The 23323-nt window shown below is 49.8% G+C and overlaps 9 protein-coding genes across 9 annotated transcripts; 6 read left to right on the top strand and 3 right to left on the bottom strand.

Moving 5' to 3' along the window:
- Positions 1–952: 952 nt before the first annotated feature.
- Positions 953–5878, top strand: N7455_012304 (uncharacterized protein; the record flags this gene model as incomplete). The annotated part of the gene is made up of 9 exons (XM_040952851.2): positions 953–1030; positions 1123–1179; positions 1245–1369; positions 1429–2600; positions 2659–3309; positions 3721–4209; positions 4306–4831; positions 4901–5787; positions 5850–5878. The coding sequence occupies 9 exons, from the start codon at positions 953–955 to the stop codon at positions 5876–5878; spliced, it is 4014 nt and encodes a 1337-aa protein (XP_040816898.2).
- A 1881-nt stretch (positions 5879–7759) lies between these two features.
- On the top strand, positions 7760–9286 carry mrsA (putative mitochondrial carrier protein; the record flags this gene model as incomplete). The annotated part of the gene is made up of 8 exons (XM_040952667.1): positions 7760–7797; positions 8021–8090; positions 8150–8185; positions 8264–8396; positions 8454–8546; positions 8615–8671; positions 8726–9170; positions 9238–9286. The coding sequence occupies 8 exons, from the start codon at positions 7760–7762 to the stop codon at positions 9284–9286; spliced, it is 921 nt and encodes a 306-aa protein (XP_040816913.1).
- A 757-nt stretch (positions 9287–10043) lies between these two features.
- On the top strand, positions 10044–12634 carry N7455_012306 (uncharacterized protein; the record flags this gene model as incomplete). The annotated part of the gene is made up of 3 exons (XM_040952488.2): positions 10044–10133; positions 10181–12362; positions 12414–12634. 3 exons carry the CDS (start codon positions 10044–10046, stop codon positions 12632–12634), a joined length of 2493 nt encoding a protein of 830 aa, XP_040816697.2.
- Positions 12635–13488: 854 nt separating this feature from the next.
- Positions 13489–15793, bottom strand: cog6 (Golgi transport complex subunit COG6; the record flags this gene model as incomplete). The annotated part of the gene is made up of 2 exons (XM_040952491.2): positions 13489–15438; positions 15503–15793. The coding sequence occupies 2 exons, from the start codon at positions 15791–15793 to the stop codon at positions 13489–13491; spliced, it is 2241 nt and encodes a 746-aa protein (XP_040817068.2).
- A 175-nt stretch (positions 15794–15968) lies between these two features.
- N7455_012308 (uncharacterized protein) lies at positions 15969–16829 on the top strand (the record flags this gene model as incomplete). The annotated part of the gene is made up of 1 exon (XM_040952754.2): positions 15969–16829. One exon carries the CDS (start codon positions 15969–15971, stop codon positions 16827–16829), a length of 861 nt encoding a protein of 286 aa, XP_040816788.2.
- A 120-nt stretch (positions 16830–16949) lies between these two features.
- N7455_012309 (heat shock 9/12 family protein) lies at positions 16950–17515 on the bottom strand. The gene is made up of 3 exons (XM_040952701.2): positions 17418–17515; positions 17152–17344; positions 16950–17098 (listed from the first exon to the last, which is right to left on the bottom strand). Exons 1-3 carry the CDS (start codon positions 17449–17451, stop codon positions 17056–17058), a joined length of 270 nt encoding a protein of 89 aa, XP_040816832.1. The 5' UTR covers positions 17452–17515; the 3' UTR covers positions 16950–17055.
- A 789-nt stretch (positions 17516–18304) lies between these two features.
- On the top strand, positions 18305–20216 carry N7455_012310 (NYN domain-containing protein; the record flags this gene model as incomplete). The annotated part of the gene is made up of 2 exons (XM_040952536.2): positions 18305–19453; positions 19509–20216. The coding sequence occupies 2 exons, from the start codon at positions 18305–18307 to the stop codon at positions 20127–20129; spliced, it is 1770 nt and encodes a 589-aa protein (XP_040816768.2). The 3' UTR covers positions 20130–20216.
- Positions 20217–20644: 428 nt separating this feature from the next.
- Positions 20645–21512, top strand: mog1 (Ran GTPase-binding protein MOG1; the record flags this gene model as incomplete). The annotated part of the gene is made up of 2 exons (XM_040952590.2): positions 20645–20721; positions 20840–21512. 2 exons carry the CDS (start codon positions 20645–20647, stop codon positions 21510–21512), a joined length of 750 nt encoding a protein of 249 aa, XP_040816821.2.
- Positions 21513–21764: 252 nt separating this feature from the next.
- N7455_012312 (SET domain-containing protein) lies at positions 21765–22880 on the bottom strand (the record flags this gene model as incomplete). The annotated part of the gene is made up of 2 exons (XM_040952811.2): positions 21765–22001; positions 22062–22880. The coding sequence occupies 2 exons, from the start codon at positions 22878–22880 to the stop codon at positions 21765–21767; spliced, it is 1056 nt and encodes a 351-aa protein (XP_040816975.2).
- Between the last annotated feature and the right edge of the window lie 443 nt (positions 22881–23323).

Here is a 23323-nt window from a genome sequence, read left to right on the forward strand (position 1 = left end):
GACTATTTGCCGGTGCCGGGTCAGAGGAGATTGGTGAGACTCGAAAATTATGGGTATACGGATAGCTCAAGTATCCGAACCGGGAAGGCTATGTGGATTGCATCTAGTGGCAACTAGTCGAGTATCCTCTGTATAAACTCACAAAGGCTGAGCATGTCCGAAATAAAAACAATTTATGTGCCGCATGTTTTGCATTGCAACAATGAGGCTCAACAAAGCTTATGAAAGTGCACATGGTGTTCTGCCGACTCTGCTTCTTGCATACATATATATGAGAATCATGGCTTCACAAAAGGGTAAGATTGCAAGATTGATATTATATTTTATCTAGAGGTTTCAGGGCAAAATGTGACACAATAATAGGGCTTATAATACTCCTTTATTAGTGCCAGAGTTTTTAAAAGGAGGAGCGAGCAGTGTAGGAAATATGCTTATCGATATGTATGTAGTACATGTACGTATCAGGATCCGTGTCGGCTTGGCCGGTATGTGACTGCTACTATTGTACTACATAGTCAATACATAAATGCATGCATTTAAATACATCAGACCGTTAATAGTTGACATTACATTCATTCGTTCAAAATATTCTAGTGAATGAGTGATCTATAGGATCTAGACTAAACCTATTTGGGAATACATGCCTAAGGCAACAATACTAATCGGATTGAGGTGCAAACGATGCAAACAAGTGGGCGGGATGACTCCGAGGCTTTTTTGTGCTCTTCTTTGATAGCAAGATCGCGCGTTTCTTTGGTGCTATTTCTGGAGAAAGTATCTGAGGATCTATCCCGACCTCTCTCAGTTTACTTTCACCAACCCTGGGCTTAACGCGTTGTTGACACATTGAAGGTAAAATAGCCCTGCCGCTTTCCCACCAGCGCTTCACGAGAACTAGTTCCTACGACTCTCTAGAACGATAAAGAATTCGTTGCTAACCCTCCTTACAGAAATGGCTCCCAAGCAGAAAGCCGGGCAAAAGCCGAAGCCCAATGCGGCGGAGGAAGTGGAAGAGACATTTCAAGCTGTGGTAGGTCTAGCAGTTGGCAAATGGTTGCGTGACTGTTCCTGCCAAAGTCCTTTCGGTGTGTTATATGTTTGCTGACTTGTGCCTTTGCTTAGGTGCTCGCAGATACCTTCGAGACAAGATTCGAGCCATTCACCCGCGACAAGCCTCGTGTATGTCCCTACCGCAAAACATCTGTGTCCCAAAACGCCGAAATTAACGAACGAAATTATTACAGTGCCTTTTGCCGCTCGCAAATACGCCCTTGATCGAATACACCCTCGAATTTCTGGCCAATGCAGGCGTGGAGGAGGTCTTCCTCTACGCAGGAGCGCACTCGGATCAACTGGAGAAATACATCATGTAGGTTTGTCCTAGGGACTCCCTCTGATACGGATGGCAGAGCTGACCTATATTGCTAGTGCATCAAAATGGAGGGCACCGTCTTCACCATTCAAGCAATTTACGTTCCTTAAGTCGACTTCCACCTCTGTCGGTGACGTTATGCGTGATCTGGACGGCAAGCACCTTATCACAGGAGACTTTATCGTTGTGAGCGGCGACGTGATCAGCAACCTACCCATCGAGGGCGCATTGGCTGAACACCGGGCCCGCCGAGCACTTGACAAAAATGCGATCATGACCATGGTTCTAAGAGAGGCTGGCCTGCAGCACAGGACCAAGTCCACATCAGTTTCCCCGGTTTTCGTCATTGACCCTACAAAGGACCGCTGCCTCCACTACGAGGAGATCGATCGCCATGATGGCGAGCAGTTATCTCGTCTGAATATTGACGCCGAAATTATTCTCAAAAACCCCGAACTGGATATCCGCCAAGACTTGATCGACTGCAGCATCGATATCTGCACCCCGGACGTGCTGAGCTTATGGTCAGATAGTTTCGATTACCAATCGCCGCGGAAACACTACCTGTTCGGTGTTTTGAAGGACTATGAGTTGAACGGCAAGACTCTGCATACATACATCATCAAGGACCACTACGCTGCGCGCGTGCGCAACCTGAAGGCCTACGACGCGATAAGCAAGGATATTCTCTCACGCTGGACATATCCCTTGTGCCCGGATACGAACTTGCTCCCTGGTCACACGTACACACTTCGTAAGGGAAGCATGTACCAAGAAACCGGGGTGACCCTGGCACGCTCTTGCGTCATTGGGCGCCGCACAGTCATCGGGAAAGGCACTAGCATTGGAGACCGGGCGGAAGTCCACAACTCCGTGCTCGGTCGAAACTGTAAAATTGGCCGTAATGTCAAACTGGATGGTGCCTATGTTTGGGACGATGTCGTGATCGGCGATAACACAGACGTCCGTGGGGCGATTATCGCTGATGGCGTGGTTATTGGCAAGAATTGTGCCGTTGCCGCCGGAGCGCTCCTCTCCTATGGTGTGAAAATCGCTGATAACATCTGGGTGGAGAGTGGGAAGCGTATCACGAAAACTCGGAACGATGGTGGCGTGGGCAAGAACGATCCCGCAGTCGTTGGCGAAGAAGGCGAAGGCTATGAGTTCATTCACGGCGAGGAAGATGAAGATGAAGACGATGACATGAGCGTAGCTTCATCGGGACTTGGTATGTTTTTTCCGAGTGTGTCTCCTCTGCCAGATTACTAACTTTATGCCATCTACAGTGTACCGCATGCCCAATCTCTCACTCTCTTCCGCCTCCATTTCAACACTCTCATCTGAAGTCTCTAATACCTCTTGGGCACGATCTGAGCGGAGCAGTTTCTCTGCAGACGAGGATGCAGACAACTTCCACCACGACGCCTCAGTCAGCTTGTTCGACAGTCTACGTGAAGGTGTGGCAGCAGACGTCGTGCAGCTCGAGCTGGTCACGCTGCGCATGAGCGCAAACGCCTCGGACAACCAGGTCCGCCGCGCCATCGTGACATCGTTTATGAAGCATATCCAGCAGCTCATGGAGAGCGGCAAGGGTGCCGGCCCAGCAGTCAACGGGGTTTTCACAGCATACAAGGAGGTGGTTGAGCGCACTCTATTTGATCGCAACAAGGAACAGAAGAAGGATCAGGTGGATCTACTGCTCTCACTCCAGCAGGATCTTATTCATCGTAACAAGGGCGATACCGTCCTTCTCTTTACTGCCAAGTCTCTATATGAACTTGACCTTATCGAGGAAGAGGCTTACGACCAGTGGTGGAACGATGAGCGCTCTAGTAACACCGAGGAAATGCGGACTGTCCGCAGCCAGACCCAGCAATTCGTTGATTGGCTCGCCGAGGCAGAGGAGGAGAGTAGCGAAGAAGAATCCGAGGAGGAGAGTGATGATGAGTAGATACCACATGTTTTCATTAAAAAATTCCAATATGACGTTCAAGGTTCCTTGTTTTTACCTAGTAGCTTCTTGTATGTAACTATTTATAGTTAGAACACTTCAGGATTGACGATTAGTCAGATATAGACATCTTCTTTGAAAGCCTAACATAACTCTCTATACGGAGTACTCCGTAGCTCATGGAAGCCTAAAGCCTCCGCAGGTAAACGAGGCTGGGGCACTGGAATGATTCATATCTGAGTCAATGGGCTGAAAGAGGATACGGAGATCCATCAGCTGACCAATCTTGAAATATTTTCTTATCCTGGGAGTTTTGTTTGCGTTTTCAAATTGTAAGTAATAGAATTATAGAGATTCAAAATCATACTCTAAAGTATACTCTAAGTATACTCTCAAGAGTATCTCGAAGCCGAAAGTCGTAATTCCTTCGAACACCGGTTGGAGCCGCCTTCGGGGCCAACAGCCCGGAGATCTTACGCTTCCCCACTCCCCTCTATCCGTGCCCGTCACAGGTTTTACCCAGTGACGTCTGGCCCGATCTCCCACATCCCCCTTGCCGGCATCTTTGCCGTTACGTTCACCACGCCTCCAATAACGCGAAAGAGAAAGGCGGCTGAGGCGATTGCGGACGAGGCACTGCCAAAAGCCGCCCACGGCTCCCGGAAATCCACTTCTGCGTCCGACCCACGCTCCCACCAAAGCGAGTCTACAACCGCAATAGAACCCACAGAGAGGGAAAGTCCCGTCAGTTCCCGCTCAAAAAAGAGGCTCTCCGCGACGCCCACCACCGCCAGTATGGACTCTGACGATGAGTTCATGAGCGACGTCTCTAGCCAGGATGATTTCTTGGGTACCCAGGGTTCTGATGATGAGAGCTTGGGTGAAGGTGCGTGTGTGTCCGTCTGACATTTGCGTTGCTTTCTTTTGTGTGTCTATCTATGTCTAGAGTATGGTGACTAACATGCTGTGTTTTGGGAAGCAGACTTCGATGATCTCGACGCCGGGTTTTCGGACGATAAAGACCTCATCAAACATAAAAAGAAGCCATACGAAGTCGAGTTCAAGGTACTCGACCCTCCAGATATCGATCATGAACAGCTCGGCCAGGTCAACGAGGTTTGCGCCATCCTTGGGCTACCACCTGAGTCGGTGGCGATATTGTTGCGGTTCGGGCGGTGGAACAAAGAAAAGTTGATCGAGTCCTATATGGAGCATCCGGAGGAGACGTTGGAAAACGCTGGTCTTGGGTCGAACTTTGAGGGAACCGCGAAGACCGAGCGCGTTCCGGGCTTCATGTGTGACATTTGCTGCGAGGACGGGGATGACCTCGAGACGTATGCCATGCGCTGTGGTCACCGATATTGTGTTGACTGCTATCGGCACTACTTGGGACAGAAAATTAAGGAGGAAGGAGAGGCTGGCAGAATCCAGTGTCCAGGCGATGGCTGTAATCGCATCGTGGACTCCAAGTCGCTGGATCTGCTCGTGACAAAAGAGCTTCAAGGAAGGTGGGTGTTCTATTCTGCAGGCTGCGTTTAGATGGAAGTGAGAGTTCGCTAACACATGTCTCACTACAGGTATCGTGAACTTTTAACTCGGACCTACGTCGACGATAAAGAAAACCTAAAATGGTGTCCAGCACCAAACTGTCAATACGCCATTGACTGTGGGGTAAAGAACCGTGATCTCCGTCGCATAGTTCCAACAGTGCGATGTTTTTGCAAGCACGAGTTCTGCTTCGGCTGTTCCCTCAGTGATCACCAGCCCGCGCCATGCACGCTTGTCAAAATGTGGTTACAGAAATGTGAAGATGACTCTGAGACGGCCAACTGGATCTCGGCAAATACCAAAGAGTGTACCAAGTGTAACTCGACGATCGAGAAGAACGGCGGCTGTAACCATATGACTTGCCGCAAGTGCAAGTACGAGTTCTGCTGGATGTGTATGGGCCTCTGGTCCGAGCATGGCACGAGTTGGTATAACTGCAATCGATACGAAGAAAAGTCAGGCGCAGACGCGCGCACTGCTCAAGCCAAATCGCGTTCATCCCTGGAGCGCTACCTACATTACTATAATCGATATGCGAACCACGAGCAGTCCGCCAAACTCGACAAGGATTTATACCTCAAGACCGAGAAGAAGATGACTAGTCTCCAGTCACAGTCTGGTCTATCCTGGATTGAGGTGCAGTTCCTAGACACCGCGTCGCAGGCTCTGCAGCAGTGCCGCCAGACCCTGAAGTGGACTTATGCATTTGCATTTTACCTTGCTCGCAACAATCTGACTGAAATTTTTGAGGATAACCAGAAGGATCTGGAGATGGCCGTTGAGAGTCTCAGTGAGATGTTCGAAAAGCCGGTTGCCGAACTGGCAGGACTCAAGGTTGATATTCTGGACAAGACTGCTTATTGCAACAAGCGCCGGGTGATTCTATTGAGTGACACTGCTGAGAACCTGAAGAATGGTACGTGGGAATTTCCCATGTGTTTTCCTGTCTTCCCTACATTGCTAACACGTGTTTTCTAGGAGAGTGGTCGTTTAACATTGAGTGGTAAATCACAACTCACTGTAACCCCCCACTCGCCGTAGACTACGGACGAGATCTTGACGACGTGAACGACATCTACTTCTTTGCAAGAAGTTTCAGCATACATTTTCCTTTTCCTCTACCATCCCTAACACTTAAGCCATTGAGATCATCGCCCCTGCACTGGTTTGGCAACAGCAAAGGTCATATCCATCCATCCCCAGGGCTGACACGGGCCTATTTTTTTTTTTTTTTTTGTTTTCCCGCTCCCTCAAATCACGTCGAATTGCATGCATGTATCCTCATTTGATGAGGGCTTTTCTTTTGGTGTGTGCTGCTTTCATCACAGCTTCCGTGTTCTATTTTTCATTGCTTTGAGTTCAGGCGCAGCGGTTTTTTTTTCTTTCTTTTTAACCGAATTGATTATTTCCAGATGATATAACAGGCAGATAGCAGTGAAGTCCTCCCATTCAATGCATCATTCCTGCGTATGTTGTAGTGAGTGGAAGAAGAACAGGGACTCTGCCTATGTACGCTCCTATATAATATAGAGTGAGTGGCTCTCACAGTATGCAGCTCAAATTGATATACAACATACAACAATACTGTGTTCGATCTACCCCTTGACGATGGAGTGTAAGATTTTTTTCCCCGAGAAACAAGGGGCCCTCGCAGAATCCGAGTCAATATAGACCAGATGAGTTTAGTTCGCGGCTTGTAGTCCCACCGGGCCTCGGCATGCCCCAGTGAGAAACCGCGTGTTCTGCTTTCTGCTTCGCCTCCCAAGTTTGAAATGAGAGCCAAGCCTTGGAAGTTAACAATGGATATGAGATATAATATGAACAATATACACCTATCTATGGAGTATACAGGAGACGCTTGTGTAAGTATTTTTAATGAAAGAAAAAAAACCTTCTGGAAGACCAGGAAGCCGAAAGCTCCACTCAATAATAAGATGAGTTAGGCGAAATGTGGTCAAGGGCGAACGATGGCTTCCAAGGTTATTAGGGGGCGGCGGTCTTATCAGATTGATAAAATCAAGGGGGTACCAGTTATGTACCTGTACTGTGGTTGGTACACTATAAAGGTACTGGTATGGTACTTTACATCAAAAAAAGTTAAGGTGTGTTCTCTGTTGGGACCAGGTCTAAACTCCGTCATCGGATGTTTCGGAGAGATATTTTACTGTGTTTACTGCGTATTGGTATTCGTACAATGTTTGACGTTATATGTATGTGTCATTATTCCGGGGCTATCCTGAGTACGGAGTACAAGTTACTTCGATGTACGGAGTACATATATTGTAGTTCAACTTCGACCTTTCATATTATATGTGTCGTAGTTCCGAGGCATAAGGGTCTAGCCGTCAATTCTGATTAAGCATGTACACATTCTCCAAGGCCTACAAAGTCCTTCTAAAGGGATTGAAGTAAGGGGAATAAATAAGATAGAAGGAGAATATGTAGAAAATAGTCTCTAATAGTCCAAAGAATAGAAATATAACATAGTACTCCGTAGAATGGAATCCCAATCCATAATAACCCCAACCTGGCAAGTCCGTGAATAATTTCCTTAGCGCCGTTTTCCGCTCCAAAACACCTAAATTTCCAATATTTCCTCTCCAGGTTATTCCGTTTTAAAAAATAATAAAAGAGATTCATCTTCTACTTTTTTTTTTTGCTTCTTCTACTCTTCATTTCTTCATTTGTTGTCTCAATTTGTTGGCTTTTTGTCCTTTTACACTATTGTTGGTCTTGTGCCTGTGTCTCCGCGGGATCTCCAATCCAATCCCAGTTTATCTCATCTTCACCTTTTCCTTCCTCCACCTCCGCCACAGCAAACCACCTCCCTTCCTCTCCGCTCGAATTCTTTATCTGCTACAGCTGCGCCTTGAGCTAGCGGAAGCTCCATGGCGGCTTCCGATCAAATCCCCGGGCAGGAATTCGAGTATGTCGCTCTCCGATGGATTTTTTTCTTCCCCAGGCAATCGGGCATCGGGATCGCTGGAATGAACACAGGGACCAACGCATCTTATATTCTGGTGATATAATATCCTCCAGCTATTGCTCGATGGTCCCTGTTGAGCATCCTGACTTTCTTGTTCGCCCTGTGGTCGCCCTGCGGAATCCGATTTTGTGACCGAAAACTAATGCGATCCGTTCTGTTTTAGCTACGAAGCCCTTCCTTCCAACTATGGCCTCGGCCGGAATATGCTAGCTGGTGCTTTCGCGGGGATAGCAGTATGTTTACATGATTGTTGGGGATGATTGTGGGGATTTTTGGCTGATCAAAATAAAAGGAACACTCGGTGATGTACCCTGTTGACTTGCTCAAGGTAAGCTTGGCTTCTGGGTTGAAGGCGTTGGAACTAGGGGGGAAAAGGATTGAGCGCTGACTATTTGGCCATCGCTAGACTCGCATGCAAATCTTGACCCCTTCATCTGGCGGTCTCTACACCGGATTGACCAACGCGGTCTCTACAATCTATCGAGTTGAGGGCTGGCGGACACTATGGAAGGGAGTCTCGAGTGTCATTGTCGGCGCAGGTGTGTATATTGTGGAAAGTCCTGAGTTGAAGACTCAATTCTGATCCGCGACGATAGGTCCCGCCCACGCGGTCTACTTCGGTACATATGAGATCGTGAAGGAAATGGCTGGTGGTAATGTCGATGATGGACATCACCCCTTGGCTGCCGGTAAGATTTTCTGATAACTGTTGAATTGGTTTTTTTTTTGTGCAGCAACTGACTTGATTACCGTGCAGCTATGAGTGGAGCGGCCGCTACCATTGCCAGCGATGCGCTGATGAACCCATTCGATGGTAAGTGACCCGTGTGAGGCAATAAAATCACGCCCAGCTAACTCAATTATCTAGTCATGAAGCAACGTATGCAGGTTCACGGCTCAGTTCACAAGACCCTGGCGCAATGCGCCAAGACCCTCTACCGCACTGAAGGTCTCCAGGCCTTCTACGTCTCCTACCCTACCACACTTTGCATGACCGTGCCCTTCACGGCCACTCAATTCGTTGCCTACGAGTCGATCTCGAAGGTCATGAACCCCAAGAATGATTACGACCCATTCACCCACTGCATCGCAGGTGGTCTGGCCGGTGCCTTCGCAGCTGGTCTTACCACTCCCCTTGACGTCGTGAAGACGCTCCTTCAGACCCGTGGCCTCGCAGAGAGCGAGGAGGTGCGGTCTGCAAAGGGTCTGTTCAACGCCGCTGCCATCATCAAGCGCCGGTTTGGTTGGTCTGGCTTCCTGCGTGGCATGCGCCCTCGAATTATTTCCACTATGCCCAGCACTGCAATTTGCTGGTACGTACCATCCCGAGACCCGGTTTCTCTCAATGTTTGATTGAACATTTACTGACTTCTTTTCCAGGACATCATATGAGATGGCCAAGGCATACTTCAAGAAGCACCTCGACTAAAAGAATCCCTGATCCTCTAGCATGGCCGCTCGCCATGGGTCCCATCCGCCATTCCTGATGGACCTGCTACTTGTTCGATATACCACGTTTGTGTGGGCGCCATATAATCTTTCTTTGATATCTTCGGGCGACATGGGTCTGTTCTTTTACAATATGTTCTGGATTTGGGGGTGGGCGGAGCCCAACAACTCCCATTGTGGCGCATCTCGGGCCCGCAGAGCTCGTGTTTCGATCTTCTTTGCATGTTTAGGGCTTTTTATGAAAAGCGTTTCGGCAATGTATAGTTTTGGGAAAACGGGACACGGCCACTTTCGATTTCGGAGATTAAATCTGGAGCTTGTATTTTTCTTTTTTTTTCTTATTGTTGGATTCTTCGATGCTCTCTTCCATTCGATGTGTCCTACACTGTGACCGGCGTTGGAGAAACCTCTTGGTTTTGATTTTTTTTTTGGTTTGAGAGGGCTGGGTTCTCTGTGGCATCACTATAACTTATGTTTTTTTTTAGTATCTTGCATGTACCCATAGACGTGAGGAAATTTAGAGATGATGTCTTAAGTTACCATTTTAATTGATTTATATATAAATTGCTACTACATAAAATACTTAAGTTTATGTAGTTCAACTGGACGCATGCAGTAACTCCCGAATCGACGACGTCACGCGAAAAATCCTCCCCCTCCACCTGCGGGAGATCATCGCTTTCACCAACTCCACCAACTTGTCGTGAAATGGATGCAGGCGGGCCTGTATATTCCTAATGATCCGCCCACGGCCTGCGTCTTCCTTGCAGAAGACGTACGACGAGTGCTATCTCGCGTGCTCCACCGCCGTGTACTTTGAGGGCCAGGTAAGTCCACTAGTTCGACACCAGTTTCCCGAGGCTCACTATATTAGAACAACGAAGAGGAAGCATTGCGGTCCTGGAGATCTGCCCTTGAGACTATCTACCATCACAATGCACGTCGTGTGCCGTCAAACTATACCCCGAAATCTGAAACCGAAAAAGCCCTGCAGGACTCCATCCGGGCGCTAGAGGTTCAATGCCGAGAACGGGTCGATCTACTAAGCGCTCTCCAAGCAAGCAGGAAAGAATCCGCAGAGGCAAATGGAGGCAAGGCAAATGGCAGTAAAGAGAGCGCTACCCTCGTCAAGGGCAGGCCAGTTCCAAAAATACCGCCGCCGTCGTCTTCCAACACTCCTGGTTGGATCGGAGATGGAACAATCCCTGCCGTGGGATATACCGACCTTTCCAAACCAGCAGCCATACCCGGCCGCCCTGCGCTACCGACGAAACAAAGTTATGACTCGCCGCCAGTTTACGACGATGCGGGTCCAGCGACCCTATCAGCGGCTGGAACGCCTGCACTGCGTGTGCATTCGAACTCTTCGGGCAAAACGAGATCGCGTGGCTCCAGTCCTGAACGCCGGAAACCCATGTTGACAACTTTGCGCAGCAGTGACGGCAAGAAGAATGGCAAAAAAGTCAAGGTTGCGTCAAAGAAGAAGGACTCGAGACCTGCTGCCTCCACGGCTGCAGGCCTAGCATGGGGTAGCATCTATCGCTCTGCGTCGGGTGAAAAGCCTGTGAGCGATGCCGCTCTGGCCTCATCCCGGCAAAGCGCCGCTCACGATCCCAGTTTCCGCCGAGAGGCAGAACCAAGATCTATTTCTGGGGATGGACCTTCGCAGCCGAGAATTCGCGTTTCCCGAGACCACCTATCCGCGGACCGAATTCCTGCTGCTCATTGGCGAGAGCCTCCTCGTTCGTCTCCGAAGAGGTCCTCGCCCAGACCGTCGACCCAGTCGCCTAGTCAGCCGCCGCCGCCGCGGGGGTCTCGCCCTCCACCTTTACCTGAAAGCCCTAAACTACAACATCCTCCTCATTCAACGTCTATGCCGAACCCGGCGGACTTTGCACCACCTAGACCATCCGTTAAACCCAAGCCCGTGGCCTTGCGATCTTCTCAACCGACAAGCCATCCAATACAAGCTACTAAGTCCGAGAATTCTCCTCGGAGTCTGACGCCTCGGCTTGACCGCGAAGTAAATTCTTCCAACAATAAGCCGCGGACAACATCTGCGCCTAGACCTCCCAAAATTGGCGAAACGGCCCGCGTTTCTCCATCACCTGCTAGCGGGGATGATTTCAATCGCAGTGTCGACCGGCTGGCTATCTCCCAAGGGAATAGCGATGGTGCAATACGGCGCAAAGCCCCACCTGTCAAACGGCAAGAGACACCAACCCCACTGTCAAGCGAACCAGAATCTTCAGATCAGCGGACCACAGCAAGCGACGCAGAGGACGAAGATGAGGAAGAAGACAGTGAAATCTTGAAAATCATGGAGAAATTGCCCAGGGGCGTGGATCCCCAGTCAGCAAAGCAAATCCTAAACGACATCGTAGTACGCGGCGACGAAGTACATTGGGACGACATAGCAGGCTTAGAAGGAGCCAAAAAGGCCCTCAAAGAAGCAGTCGTCTACCCATTCCTCCGTCCAGACCTCTTCTCCGGTCTCCGTGAACCAGCCCGCGGAATGCTCCTCTTCGGTCCCCCAGGTACAGGCAAAACGATGCTCGCACGAGCCGTAGCCACAGAATCAAAGTCAACCTTCTTCTCCATCTCCGCCTCAAGCCTAACATCCAAATGGCACGGCGAAAGCGAGAAGCTCGTGCGCGCCCTCTTCGCCCTCGCCAAAGCCCTCGCCCCATCCATCATCTTCGTCGACGAGATCGATTCCCTCCTCTCTGCCCGATCATCCGGCTCAGAGCACGAGGCCTCCCGTCGCTCCAAGACTGAATTCCTCGTTCAATGGTCTGACCTCCAGCGCGCAGCTGCAGGCCGTGAACAAACAAGCCGCGAGAAGAAGGAAGGCGATGCTACTCGTGTACTCGTTTTAGCGGCTACCAATATGCCCTGGGATATCGATGAAGCTGCACGTCGTCGCTTCGTCCGTCGCCAGTACATCCCCTTGCCCGAACATCATGTCCGCGAGCAGCAGATACGCAAACTTATCAGTCACCAACACCACGAGATGAGCGATGCGGATATCCAGGTCCTGGTACAGGTGACAGAAGGTATGTTTTTTTTTTCCCTGTCTGGTTCATCTTTCTAATTGACATTCCCAGGCTTCTCCGGCTCAGACATAACAGCCCTCGCCAAAGATGCAGCCATGGGTCCCCTGCGCAATCTGGGCGAGGCCCTCCTACACACACCCATGGACCAGATCCGCGCCATTACCTTCCAGGACTTCGAGGCAAGTTTGTATTCCATTCGACCTAGTGTATCCCACGACGGACTCCGGAAATATGAAGATTGGGCGAGAGAATTTGGCGAGCGAGGCGGATAGAGTAGATTTGGATCTACTCATCTTGGACTCTTTTTGGTTCTGCTCTCTCTCTTGTGTCTATTTGACTGCCTCTTGGGTTGTTCCTCTATCCTCCTTGTCTGTGGGGACTTTGTATGTTCGATACGATTATAGGAATGGAATATTCGATTCTTCTTTTCTATCTCAGTTCTTTATATCTTCTTCCCTGTTAACTTGTATGCTGTGTGCCTGTCTCTCTATGACATCTGGGCTTGGCTGTGTAGGTCTAAATAACCAAATGTGTGTGTTAGATCTGCCTTTTAGTTATAGATTTAGATCGCGACCAGCCGTGTGCATCTCATCAACTTGATAGTACTGAACCAGTATAAACCGAATCCCGGGGCTGTCATATCATCTGGGTTTTATTAAGTTTTCCTATTGGGGGTAGATGAATTCTGGTTTATTCTTACATGCTTTAGTAAATGTAGACGCACATTATGGCTCAGCAGCCTTATAGGGAAAATTACTAAAGTAACCGGGCTACCTACCCGTGGACCTCGCGGGCTACGTTATTCGAAACTAGAAAATGGGAGTCAGATGTCAGTGCGTTTTTATTGGTCTGATGTGCTAAAGATAGACACAGATTATGGCTCAGCGGGCGACCAGAAGTAGTATAGCCAGGCAGCTCAGTGAAACCAAAAGACGGGAGTCAAGCGTTTGCCTGCGTCCTAATAGGGTCCCCGGTCCCGGATATCACAGCCGAGCACTTCTAACACGAAGCTAAAAGCGCCCCAAAATTAGAGTTCTGGGGCTGTGTAGCTGCAGGTTGGGGATTTCATTGTACATCCACATAGTTAACTATGCATTAAGTACAACCTGTAATGGGAATATATAGATCAACTCAACAACACTCGGATCTCCCCTGTCGTTCGAGGGAACAACGATCTCAAACTCCATTGTTCATCGCCCTCTTCATCATCCTGCTCGCTCACTTCTATCTTACCATCGGATTTACCACTCTGGTCACTAACGCTAGTCCCGGTTCCAACGGCCACATTCACAGTCCCTCGCGCCTCATCGGCGGCAATGATCATGCCTTCGACGAACTCGAAATCACGGCAGAATGCCTCAACTGCGTCCTCAGTGACGCTCTGAATAAGGGAAAGGCTTTGTACACGCTTCAGATTATCGGTTGCGTCCATAAGTGCAGATGGGAGGAAGTCGTCGAGTTGTTGACTGGATGTAATCAAGGATTCTGGCTGGAAGGCTGAGAGACTGGCCAGGTCGGCTAGGTGGGGTTTTTGCTGGTCCGGCTTCTCAGTCTTATCTTCGGCGGTATCGGAGAAAGGCTCCAGGGCCTCTAAGAGCGTTTGGAGACCAGAGGACTCCAGGAGGAATTGATGCTGGGTGTCGAGAAGATCGCTGCGGAGGGTTGATAGAGCTGCGGAAATGGGAGGGACGTGTGTGGAGCTGGCGAAGGGGAATGGTGACACAGCAGCGCGGGCTGCAAGGAGGATATTGGTGCGGTAAATAGACTGCGCTGTGGTGGTTTGAAGTTCATCGGATGAGGACCGGGCTAGTGTCAAGAATGGATCGAAGGCAGCCCGGAGGACAGAAGTGAATGGGTTCTCGTTGTTCGCATCTGGAGATGAATCTTCTGGTCCGACGGAAGCCTCATAGGTCTTCATCAGTGATTCCAGGCCTTCCAATGCATCTAACAAGAACTGCGGGGGCGACAAGTCGTCTGGTGGAGTTAGGGCAATATTGTCGCCCGCCAACGCGCTGATTTGGTCGCGCATCAAAGTCTCAAAGTGGCCAAGAGTGAACTTTTCCAAGCTCTGGATCAGGTCCACCAAGTGTGATTTTGCGCCCACTAGTTTAGTGAAGGTTGTGCGGTAGAAAGACAGCAAGCTCACAACCTTGTAGCAAGTAATAGGGTCCTCATGGCTCTGAATGACGAGCTCTATTCTCTGCCGCAGTGATCGAGACACTCCAGTAAGGTCGCGGTTAACCAAGTCACTAAGTGCCTTTTGGCCATCAAAGGCAACTTCCTGGTCCTCATCGATGCGCGACCAGGGCTCGCTATTCAGGCCGGCCTGAATCCCCCGAGCGAGTTCGTCCCCGTCATCAACAAACAACGACTCGAGAGCCTCTCGTTCTGATACAGTTGTCGAGTGCACCCACGCAAGCATGTCACCAATGTACCGAAGTGGGTCATGCGCTGAGAACTCAATCGGTTTGACAGTGTGATCACCGGCGCCGGGCCCATTAGCCCCGGAAACAGCGTCAGTCAGTGCATAGTGGAAAGCATCGGACAGCACATAGTCCCGTGCCTCCGCAAAGAAATCCAAACAGCTGTGGAATAGACTCGGGCGTTCTGCCAGCACCCGCAGAGCGCGGCGGATCGTACTGCTGATGCGAGGGTCCTCTAGATTCAGGGACCTGAATTCTTTCTGAACCCATCGGTAGAGTTTCTGGTATGCTGAATTGAGGTTCCGGGTGCTCAGTTCCATTACCTCCAAGCCCAGTCGCTGATTCTCGCCGCCGAGCAAGACCTCGCAATCGTGGTGCACTTGCTTGACACGAGCTAGCACGTCAAAGAACCGCTCGTCAACGGGCTCTTCGGCCGATGTCAAAACCAATAGATCCTCTTCCGGAACCAAGAAATGTTTCGAAAAGGCTTCCAACAGCTGTTGTTTGGTCTCGGTCTCTTTCTTCTGTGTCATCAGGGCGCTAGCTTCCTCGAGTACCGGCGTGGTCTCCTGCTTTGCGAGGTTGATTCGTTTGCGCATATCGTCGCATGTCTGGTTAAGTGTTGAGACCACCGTTCCGATCCGTCTCAATTGCTGTTATTGCCATTTGAATTAGACTTTCGGGTCCCAATCTCTAAAGGAGCAATAGGAGTCTCACCTCTGCCACTTTCCCGAAGTCCTTAACAATCTCCGCATTGCAATCGACAACTTCTTTTTGCACATCTAGTCGTAGTTGTCGACGTGTTTCTGCAGTGTTGTGAATGCCCCTCAAGCTCAAAGTCTCGAGGGAGTCCCGAATGTCCGAGTCCGCATACGATGCCGACAGAACCGTTGTCAACCGATTGGTAAGGGCGGTCGGGCGCTGCGTTGGCGGGGACAATGGAGATGACGGTGTCGGTGTATTAGCGCCATTACTGGCGCTGCCACTTGTTGTAAAGTAGCTGGTCATTGTTGTTCGAGCAGCGCAGCGGAGAGTCGGCGAGGGGAAGTAGAGGACAACCTCGCACTTGGCGCATCGACCGCCTTCGCGGTATCTTATCGCCAACACTACTCTACATATTTATTTTCCCCTCCTGATTTGTCTCAAATCATTTATTTCTAGAATTACATCGTTACCTGATCCCATGGACAGTCCACTCGTTTCCCCGGCTAAGGCCCGCCAGGCTGCTATCCAAGCTAAAGATTGGGCGTACGTGAACTCTTGGCTCAATCGACAATACGCCCCTAAACCGGTCCCCAAGTTCGAGCGCAATGAAGATACACTCCGTGTCCTCCTGACCCTAGCTGCAGCCAATGATGCCGCAGATGAAGAAGCCACTCTACAACATTGCGCGCGCGAAGATGCTGTTGATGCATACAGAAGGCGGGAAGAGTTCGAACGCAAAGATCCCCACGAACAACAGAAGAATCAACTCCTTGATGAAGTCGAGATGTGCTTGGATGACAAAGGAAGACGTGATCTAGAGGACCTCGCCGACTCTGCCGCAGCCCTGGGCAATACCTTAAATCCGAACCCGGGGGATCTGGGGCAGTCGATTGTGGAGCTCACGGTGGAGGAGTTTGAGGCCCAGGAACAAATTGCAAAGGTCGACACATTGCATCGGTATCTCCAGAGAGAGCTGGTACGGTTACAGGCGGAGCTTGAGGAATTGAAGGCCGATGTGGCGTATGAGACACCCTCCGATACACAAAGCTTGACATCGGAGTGGATACGCGGCACGAAGACACTTGCGATCAAGGTCGGGGAGTACCAAGATCGCATCGCCTCACTAGAAAAAGTTCAGCCCCGGGGGCCGACTATTGAGGAGCTGATGGCGGAGGAGGAGAACGTTATCAGGATGCGGGAGACGGTCAAGGCCCTGCAAGGCCGTGTGAGGGCGTTCCATGATCTTCCCAAGGATACCCCAGGGGCACAGGCAAAGTATAAAGAACTAGAGCGTGAGCTTAGGCAGCTTAAGCGACGACGAGATTCAATGGGACTATAGGTGAGCGGTACTAAAGCCAGCTCTCTACATCCTTTGGCCTTCTACAATGTTTGCTCTACATAATGAATGAACTTCTTTCACTTGAAAATGTGATGGATTTAAAGAGCAGGTCATTTGGCTAATAAAAAAACGCAAATAGTATCGTGAACTCATAAGTCTTGAGGGCAAGGCTATCCGAAGTCATGGAATGACCGTGATAATGGCCACTCACCTAAGGGAAACCATCTTAGTTGCCGCCGAGGCCGAGAGCACCCTTGACCTTGTCACCACTGGGGGTATGGTTAGAGTATGATTATTTGGTTCCAAGAACAGAGTAACCTACATGGAACCGGTGGCGCCGCCGTGGCCATGGTTGTCACTAGCACGCTGGGTCTTGTCGAAAGCCTCCTGGCCAGCACCCTTGCTATCATCGGTCTGCAAGCCTCGGCTAGTGCGGTCAGTGGTGTCTGTGAAAGTCTCCTTGACCTTGTCCTGGGTGGACTTGGTGGAGTCGGGAGTGATCTCCTCCTTGGCCTCTGTGGGAAGAAGTGGTCAATAACGATGTCATAACATTACAATTTCACAGGCAAATAAAGCAATGTCACATACTGGTGGTGAAATCCTTGCGACCGGTGTCAGACATGATGAATATTGATTGGTGTTTGGTGGGTGAAAGTATAAGAACTGTGTACTTTGGTTGAGGTAGAAGATGTTGATGAAGGAAGAACAGATGAAGAGGCAAAGAGCAGGTTTACATATATATTTGTTTGCCCTGATTGCGAGCTCGTAAACATATACTACATGACGTCTTTCGTGTTTGCCGTCGTGATCGACTTACTTTATTCACAATAGACACCATATGCCAGCTAGGCAATGTGTATACAGATCTATTTGAGCCGGGACCCCCGGACTAACCACAACTTCCAAATTAAATAATGGCTCCTCCAATCAGAGTGGTTCCTAAGGCTCAGCTGCAGATGATCTTTCACGAAATACAGGCTGTGGCACCCATCTCTCGGTTCGTTCGATTCGCTTGATGTTCTGGAGATGACGTCATGAAGATATTCAGATGCCAAGAGTTTGACGTTTAAATATCACGTGATTATGCCTGAGGTATCTGGATGTTTGATAGTCACATGATACAATATGGACCCCACACCTCCAGGGACAACTAAGCCTAATTTGGAACAAACAGTATCAGGCGGTCAACCAGAATTGGCAGAACCACCCACCGCCTCCGTCACCTGTTTGGGCATCAACTGAGGTCGTCCATCTCCGATCAGCTTGTTTGTTTAATTCCTCATCCTTTCATTCTAACTCACTATGTGGCTAAGATTTGTGCTTCTTCATGCATTATCGTCTCGTTCTCTGTGATTATCAACTGGATCGTTATCTTGGTGACAAGACGTTGAATTCATCATTCTTTCATTTGCTACCATCCAAACTCGAACACACGAACCTGTTACACACCCGTTACATCTGTTCATCAGCTATCAATGACTGCATCGGACTCCCCTATCCCTTTAAACTGGGACTTCACTCCAGTGCATGACCTACTACGGTCGCCTGTCGATGGCTGCACTGCGAAACCTAGTCGCCACAATGAATCTACAATCCCCTCGCTTGGTGAACCACAAGCCAAGGGTGATCCTTGTTACACCACCAATGGTAGGCTTGTGGATATTATCTCTAAGCGGAGTAACCCAAAGCTTGGTGACTTTGGTGCTCTTTGGGAGCTTTTCAACGGGAGCCCCGCTCCTGCGGTCGTCGCACCGACTTTAGGGACTGCAAAGACCACCAAGTCTGAGCTGAAGAAGGTTCGGTCATCACTTGAAGGACTGCCTTCTACCTCAGTGGAAATACCGGCCAAAAAGGTCTCATTCCCCGGTTCCCCTGGAATTGAAACATCTGCCCCCGTTTTGTCCAACACCTCTCGAACCATCAACAAGCCAAATCCCCGGGTCCTAAAGGACACCGCCACTGGCTATACTTCCCATTCTTCTTCTCGCCCAAAAGCCCACGCGGTGGGGGTTCCTATCGATTTTGAGGGTCAATCATTCACTATCTTGAGGCGGACCTCTGTTCATGAGCCTTCTGGAACTAGTACCAATGTGAAATTTGGTATTCCACGGACCCCGCCAGAGACGATTGCTAGAGCCAGAGTTGGTGATCCAAGTGATACTCCCACGGCAAAACCCAAGTCTCGGTCTCGCGGAAAATATTTCCAGAAAAACACGTGCAACAATCCAATCACGTCTGAAGAAAGTGCTGGGCTTGAATCGGACACAAGCATTGTGTTCGATCATCCCATTTCCGAAGAACCTGTGGCCATCCAATTTGTACCATCTCAAGTCGGCACGCTTGGCGCGAAGACTCGCCGTTATGATACCCCGCCGTCATCATTCGAGGATAATGACTGGATACTGAATGCCGACACCATCCAAGGCCTTGCTTCTGGAGGTGCTCGTGTACGGTCTACCCTGCATCTATCGGCCGCGGACCGAAGAGCCACCTTGATTGCCAGACTCCTCGGCCAGTTTCCCGCCTATGCCAAAATCGTGTCTCAAGTAGGGCAGATTTCGCAGCACCGTCCCATCGAGAGTATTGATTCGCTTCCCATTCATATCTTTGTTGATATGTCAAATGTACATTTCAGTCCCCCCTCTACCAAAAAGCTCATCTCAAGCTAATTCATCTCAGATCATGGTGGGATTTCACGATGCGGTGAAAACCTCGCGAAATATCCCTCTCTCGAGTCGAATCCGTCGCGTTCACATGTCTTTTGCTAACCTCTCGTTGATCATGGAACGCGGCCGCCAGACCGCCAAGAGAGTCTTGGTCGGCTCGGATCGTCTTCCCTCAGTCGAAGAAGCCGAGAGGCTCGGCTACGAAACCAGTATCCTCGAGCGTGTGCACAAGGCGAAGACCGTCACCCCCCGTCGCAATAACAAGTCCTGGAAAAACCATGGCTCCATTTCTCAGGGTGCATCTAGCGGTCCTGAAACGGTCGCTGCCTCTGGAGAGCGATGGGTCGAGCAGGGTGTGGACGAAATTCTGCACCTGAAGATCTTGGAGAGTCTTTTGGACACGAAAGATCCCGCGACTATTGTTTTGGCGACGGGGGATGCGGCCGTGGCCGAGTTCTCTGGTGGATTCATGAAGATGGTCGAGCGCGCGCTGCAGCGCGGCTGGAATGTTGAGCTTGTGAGCTTCCTGCAGGGAACCAGCTATGCTTACCGAAAGAAGGAGTTTCGGACTCGGTGGGGAGACCGCTTCAAGCTGGTCGAGCTGGACCGTTATGTGGAGGAACTATTTGAGTGAATAGCGAATCCCGACTGACTCCGCTCTCAAAGGGGATTTACTTCGTCTTTCTATTTGAATGAAATCAAGGATTACAGCTATCATTACTCAAATTTCTCATATTTTTGACTCAAAATCCAGTTAATATAGCTCGTAGCTCGTAGTTTCGTATATTTGAGTCAACACCCCGCCAAATCGCCAAACCGCCCAACGTCATTGGGCGGAAAACACCCGCCCGCACTTGTTGCCTCATGCACGTCTGCTCGTCTACCTAAAAGGTTTCTCCATTCTGGAACTATATAGTCTCGGTCAATCAGTGCTACTCTCCAATATTGCTTGTCTTCTTCTACATTGTTGAACTTCAAACAAAAAAACAAAAACGGACCGGCGAAAAAATCCGCAAATTTATCTCGAAGAATTTGGATTTGATCTTGCACGACCAGCAGAACATCCTTTCAAAAAGAAAGAAGAAAGAAAAAAGAAAAAAGATAAAAAAAAACTCATTCATCTTACAATCACAACATATCAATTCCATCATGTCTCAATTCACAGAGCAAGACTTCTTCGGCGGAGCCATTCGCGGCGTCGTGCCCCAAGGCTGGATCGATTCGAGGTTAGTATACAACCTTCCTATGCATCAAATTCCCTTTTTATTCCTTCAATCCATTCCCAATCCCATCCCAGAACATCCCAATCAAACATAAACCCCCAAAACTAACACCCAATCCCAGCACCCTCCGCGAGGTCCCCGACCACCAAGAGCTATGGCTCTCACCAACAACCCTCTCCAACCTAATCATCGAAATCAACCAGCGCGTCCCGCAAGCCGAAGCTCTAAACACCTTCGCCGCGCTCAACCACCAACAACCCACCGCCGCCCCAGGCAGCGGTAGCGCAGCATCCGCAACCGCAGAAACAGTCGACCAAGCAGCCGCCCTGTACCACCTGCACGATCTCTGCGATGAAGGCGACACCATGCAAGTTATCACGTCGCCCACGCGCGTCGAAGTCCAACTTGCTTCGTCCTCGCCTACCCCCGCTTCCGCTATCAAGTCGTATCGTGGCGTTGTCTCCTTCACGACGCCGGTGCGTGGTAGCGGTGGACGTGTCCCTGCGTCTGTTGATGGGTCTGCTGCTGGTGTTGCGGACTCCGGGGTGTTGGGTGCGCAGACGAATGGGGATTCTAACGGTTTGCCGCAGGTTTCGAGGTTGACGTGTCATTTCTTGCTTGTTAGGCTTGAGGCGCAGGAGACGGATTTGTTGGTTTTCTTTAATGTGCCTCATGAGGAGTTTGATAAGAGTGGCGACCCTAGGGGTTTGTCGCTTGAGGAGGTTGTTGCGGAGGAGACTATTGGGGCTTTGATTGGGAGATTGGAGATTGGAGATTGGGGTCTCTTTGTTTAGATGTCTTTTTTGTATGGATTTGGATGACAGATCGTGGATTGGGATTGGGATTGGGATGGGGATTTTATTGGGAGGATACGGCTGTAATAGCTAGAGGCTTGGGATATGGAACAAGTGCCATTTGCGCTTTAGGGTAGATAGAAATAAAACAATTGACTTGCAAGCTTATATGTTTAAAGACACGGGTTGTATTGTGGTATAGTGCTATCTAGTAAGTTTCTATAGATCTAGTCATTTTATAGTCAGTCATTTTCACATATCCATCATTGGCATTGCAGTCCATTCTGTTGATTCCTCTGCGGATTCTTCAGAAACACATCGTTCACACTGGCACACAAAACGGAACGATTTCCGAAGATGCTCGCGACGTGAAGTGAGATCGGTATATTGTGTCAAGTCGAAGTACGAGATGCAACATTCCTCGCCCGGAAATATGTCGCGGGAGGCGGTAAAGACCATGCGGCCTTTATCATCAGCTTTATGGATGATCTGGTGGTGAATTAGTATTTACTTTGACAAATTCACCCCCAGGGAAAGAATTCCACTTACATTTGGCAGACACGAATGGTTAGCTATTGCCGCAGTGGGATAAACCGCAGCAGCGAATTGCTCCCCCCTGTCAACAGGAGGGTTCGGCAGGGGGAAAATGCCTGTTTCTCGTGGGTAAAGACCAAATGAGTTTGCCTCTTCCTGACAAATGAGATGAAGAACACGATCTGCACTCATCTCATGGGGAAGAGTAGGACTACTCTTCAAATACTTCTTCACAAGAGCAGACCAAGATCGGACCATGTCATGAGGCCATGTATCCTTAGAACCACAGAGCGATTCAATACCACTCCATCCATGCTTCCAATGCCCCGTCGACTCAACACCGACATTTTTCCCATCATGCAATTGACAATATCGTGCAGCAAGCAACCGAAGAATCACCCACAGCATGCCAAAATCATATTCACTCCATTTAGACCGAATAGTCCCCGCATAGCGTTTAAGCCAAGCGCATTCAAACCCATGTCGAAGACTATCTGCGTCACGACATGTGTTTCCGCACCACGTCACATCCGGGATACAGGCATTCGGACATGAAGTCCGGGCGTGGCAAGGTGCCGGCCGATTACAAGCAGGATTGCTGCAGATGAGACTGTCGTTGTGGGCGGGTTCGTCGACGACGGGAATGACTGCGTAGGGGGAATCGACGAGGAGACAGGCGCCTTTGGGGATGGGACCGGAAACGCGGAATTGGCGGCCTTTGAGCGCGTCGGTGCTTTCGATTAGCTGCGGGTGGATCCAATCGGGTGTCTGGGTGATTCCTTTTACGCGAATCCGGTCTGAAGGTTCCGTGGTGATATATACGACTTTGGACATGATGGGTTGGTGCTTTGGGTATGTCTAGGTGCGCTTTTGGGGGGTTTCACGTCGGTTTCGACGGCAAATTCTTCGATCCATTATGGCGCAAGTTTGGTTCGTAGCTTGTGGGTCGTTTGATTCGCCTCCCGGGAATGTAAGGGCAGCGAGGTTATCCAAGCGACTGTGAGTGATTGGGGGCCCACACACGAGTATAGATTCGTCGATTTTATTGGTTGATGAGGATTTTTAGCGGAGTAGTCTAATTGATCCACTTTTGGATGTAGCAGACTGCAGGATTCACTTGGCCAGGGCTGGAGTGGTAGTAGGTTATATGAGCTATATACGTAGCTTCATTTTGGAGCTGTCCAGTTCTCCAGTGTTGCAAAGGCCCAATCAGTTGTCTTCTCGCCATCTGAATCAAAGTACAGATCAGAAAGGTCGCTGAAGAGGCCTTGAAGGGC

This window comes from Penicillium solitum (genome assembly GCF_028829755.1).
Source record: "Penicillium solitum strain IBT 25940 chromosome Unknown utg000009l_segment0_segment0, whole genome shotgun sequence".
Taxonomy (NCBI): Eukaryota; Fungi; Ascomycota; class Eurotiomycetes; order Eurotiales; family Aspergillaceae; genus Penicillium; species Penicillium solitum.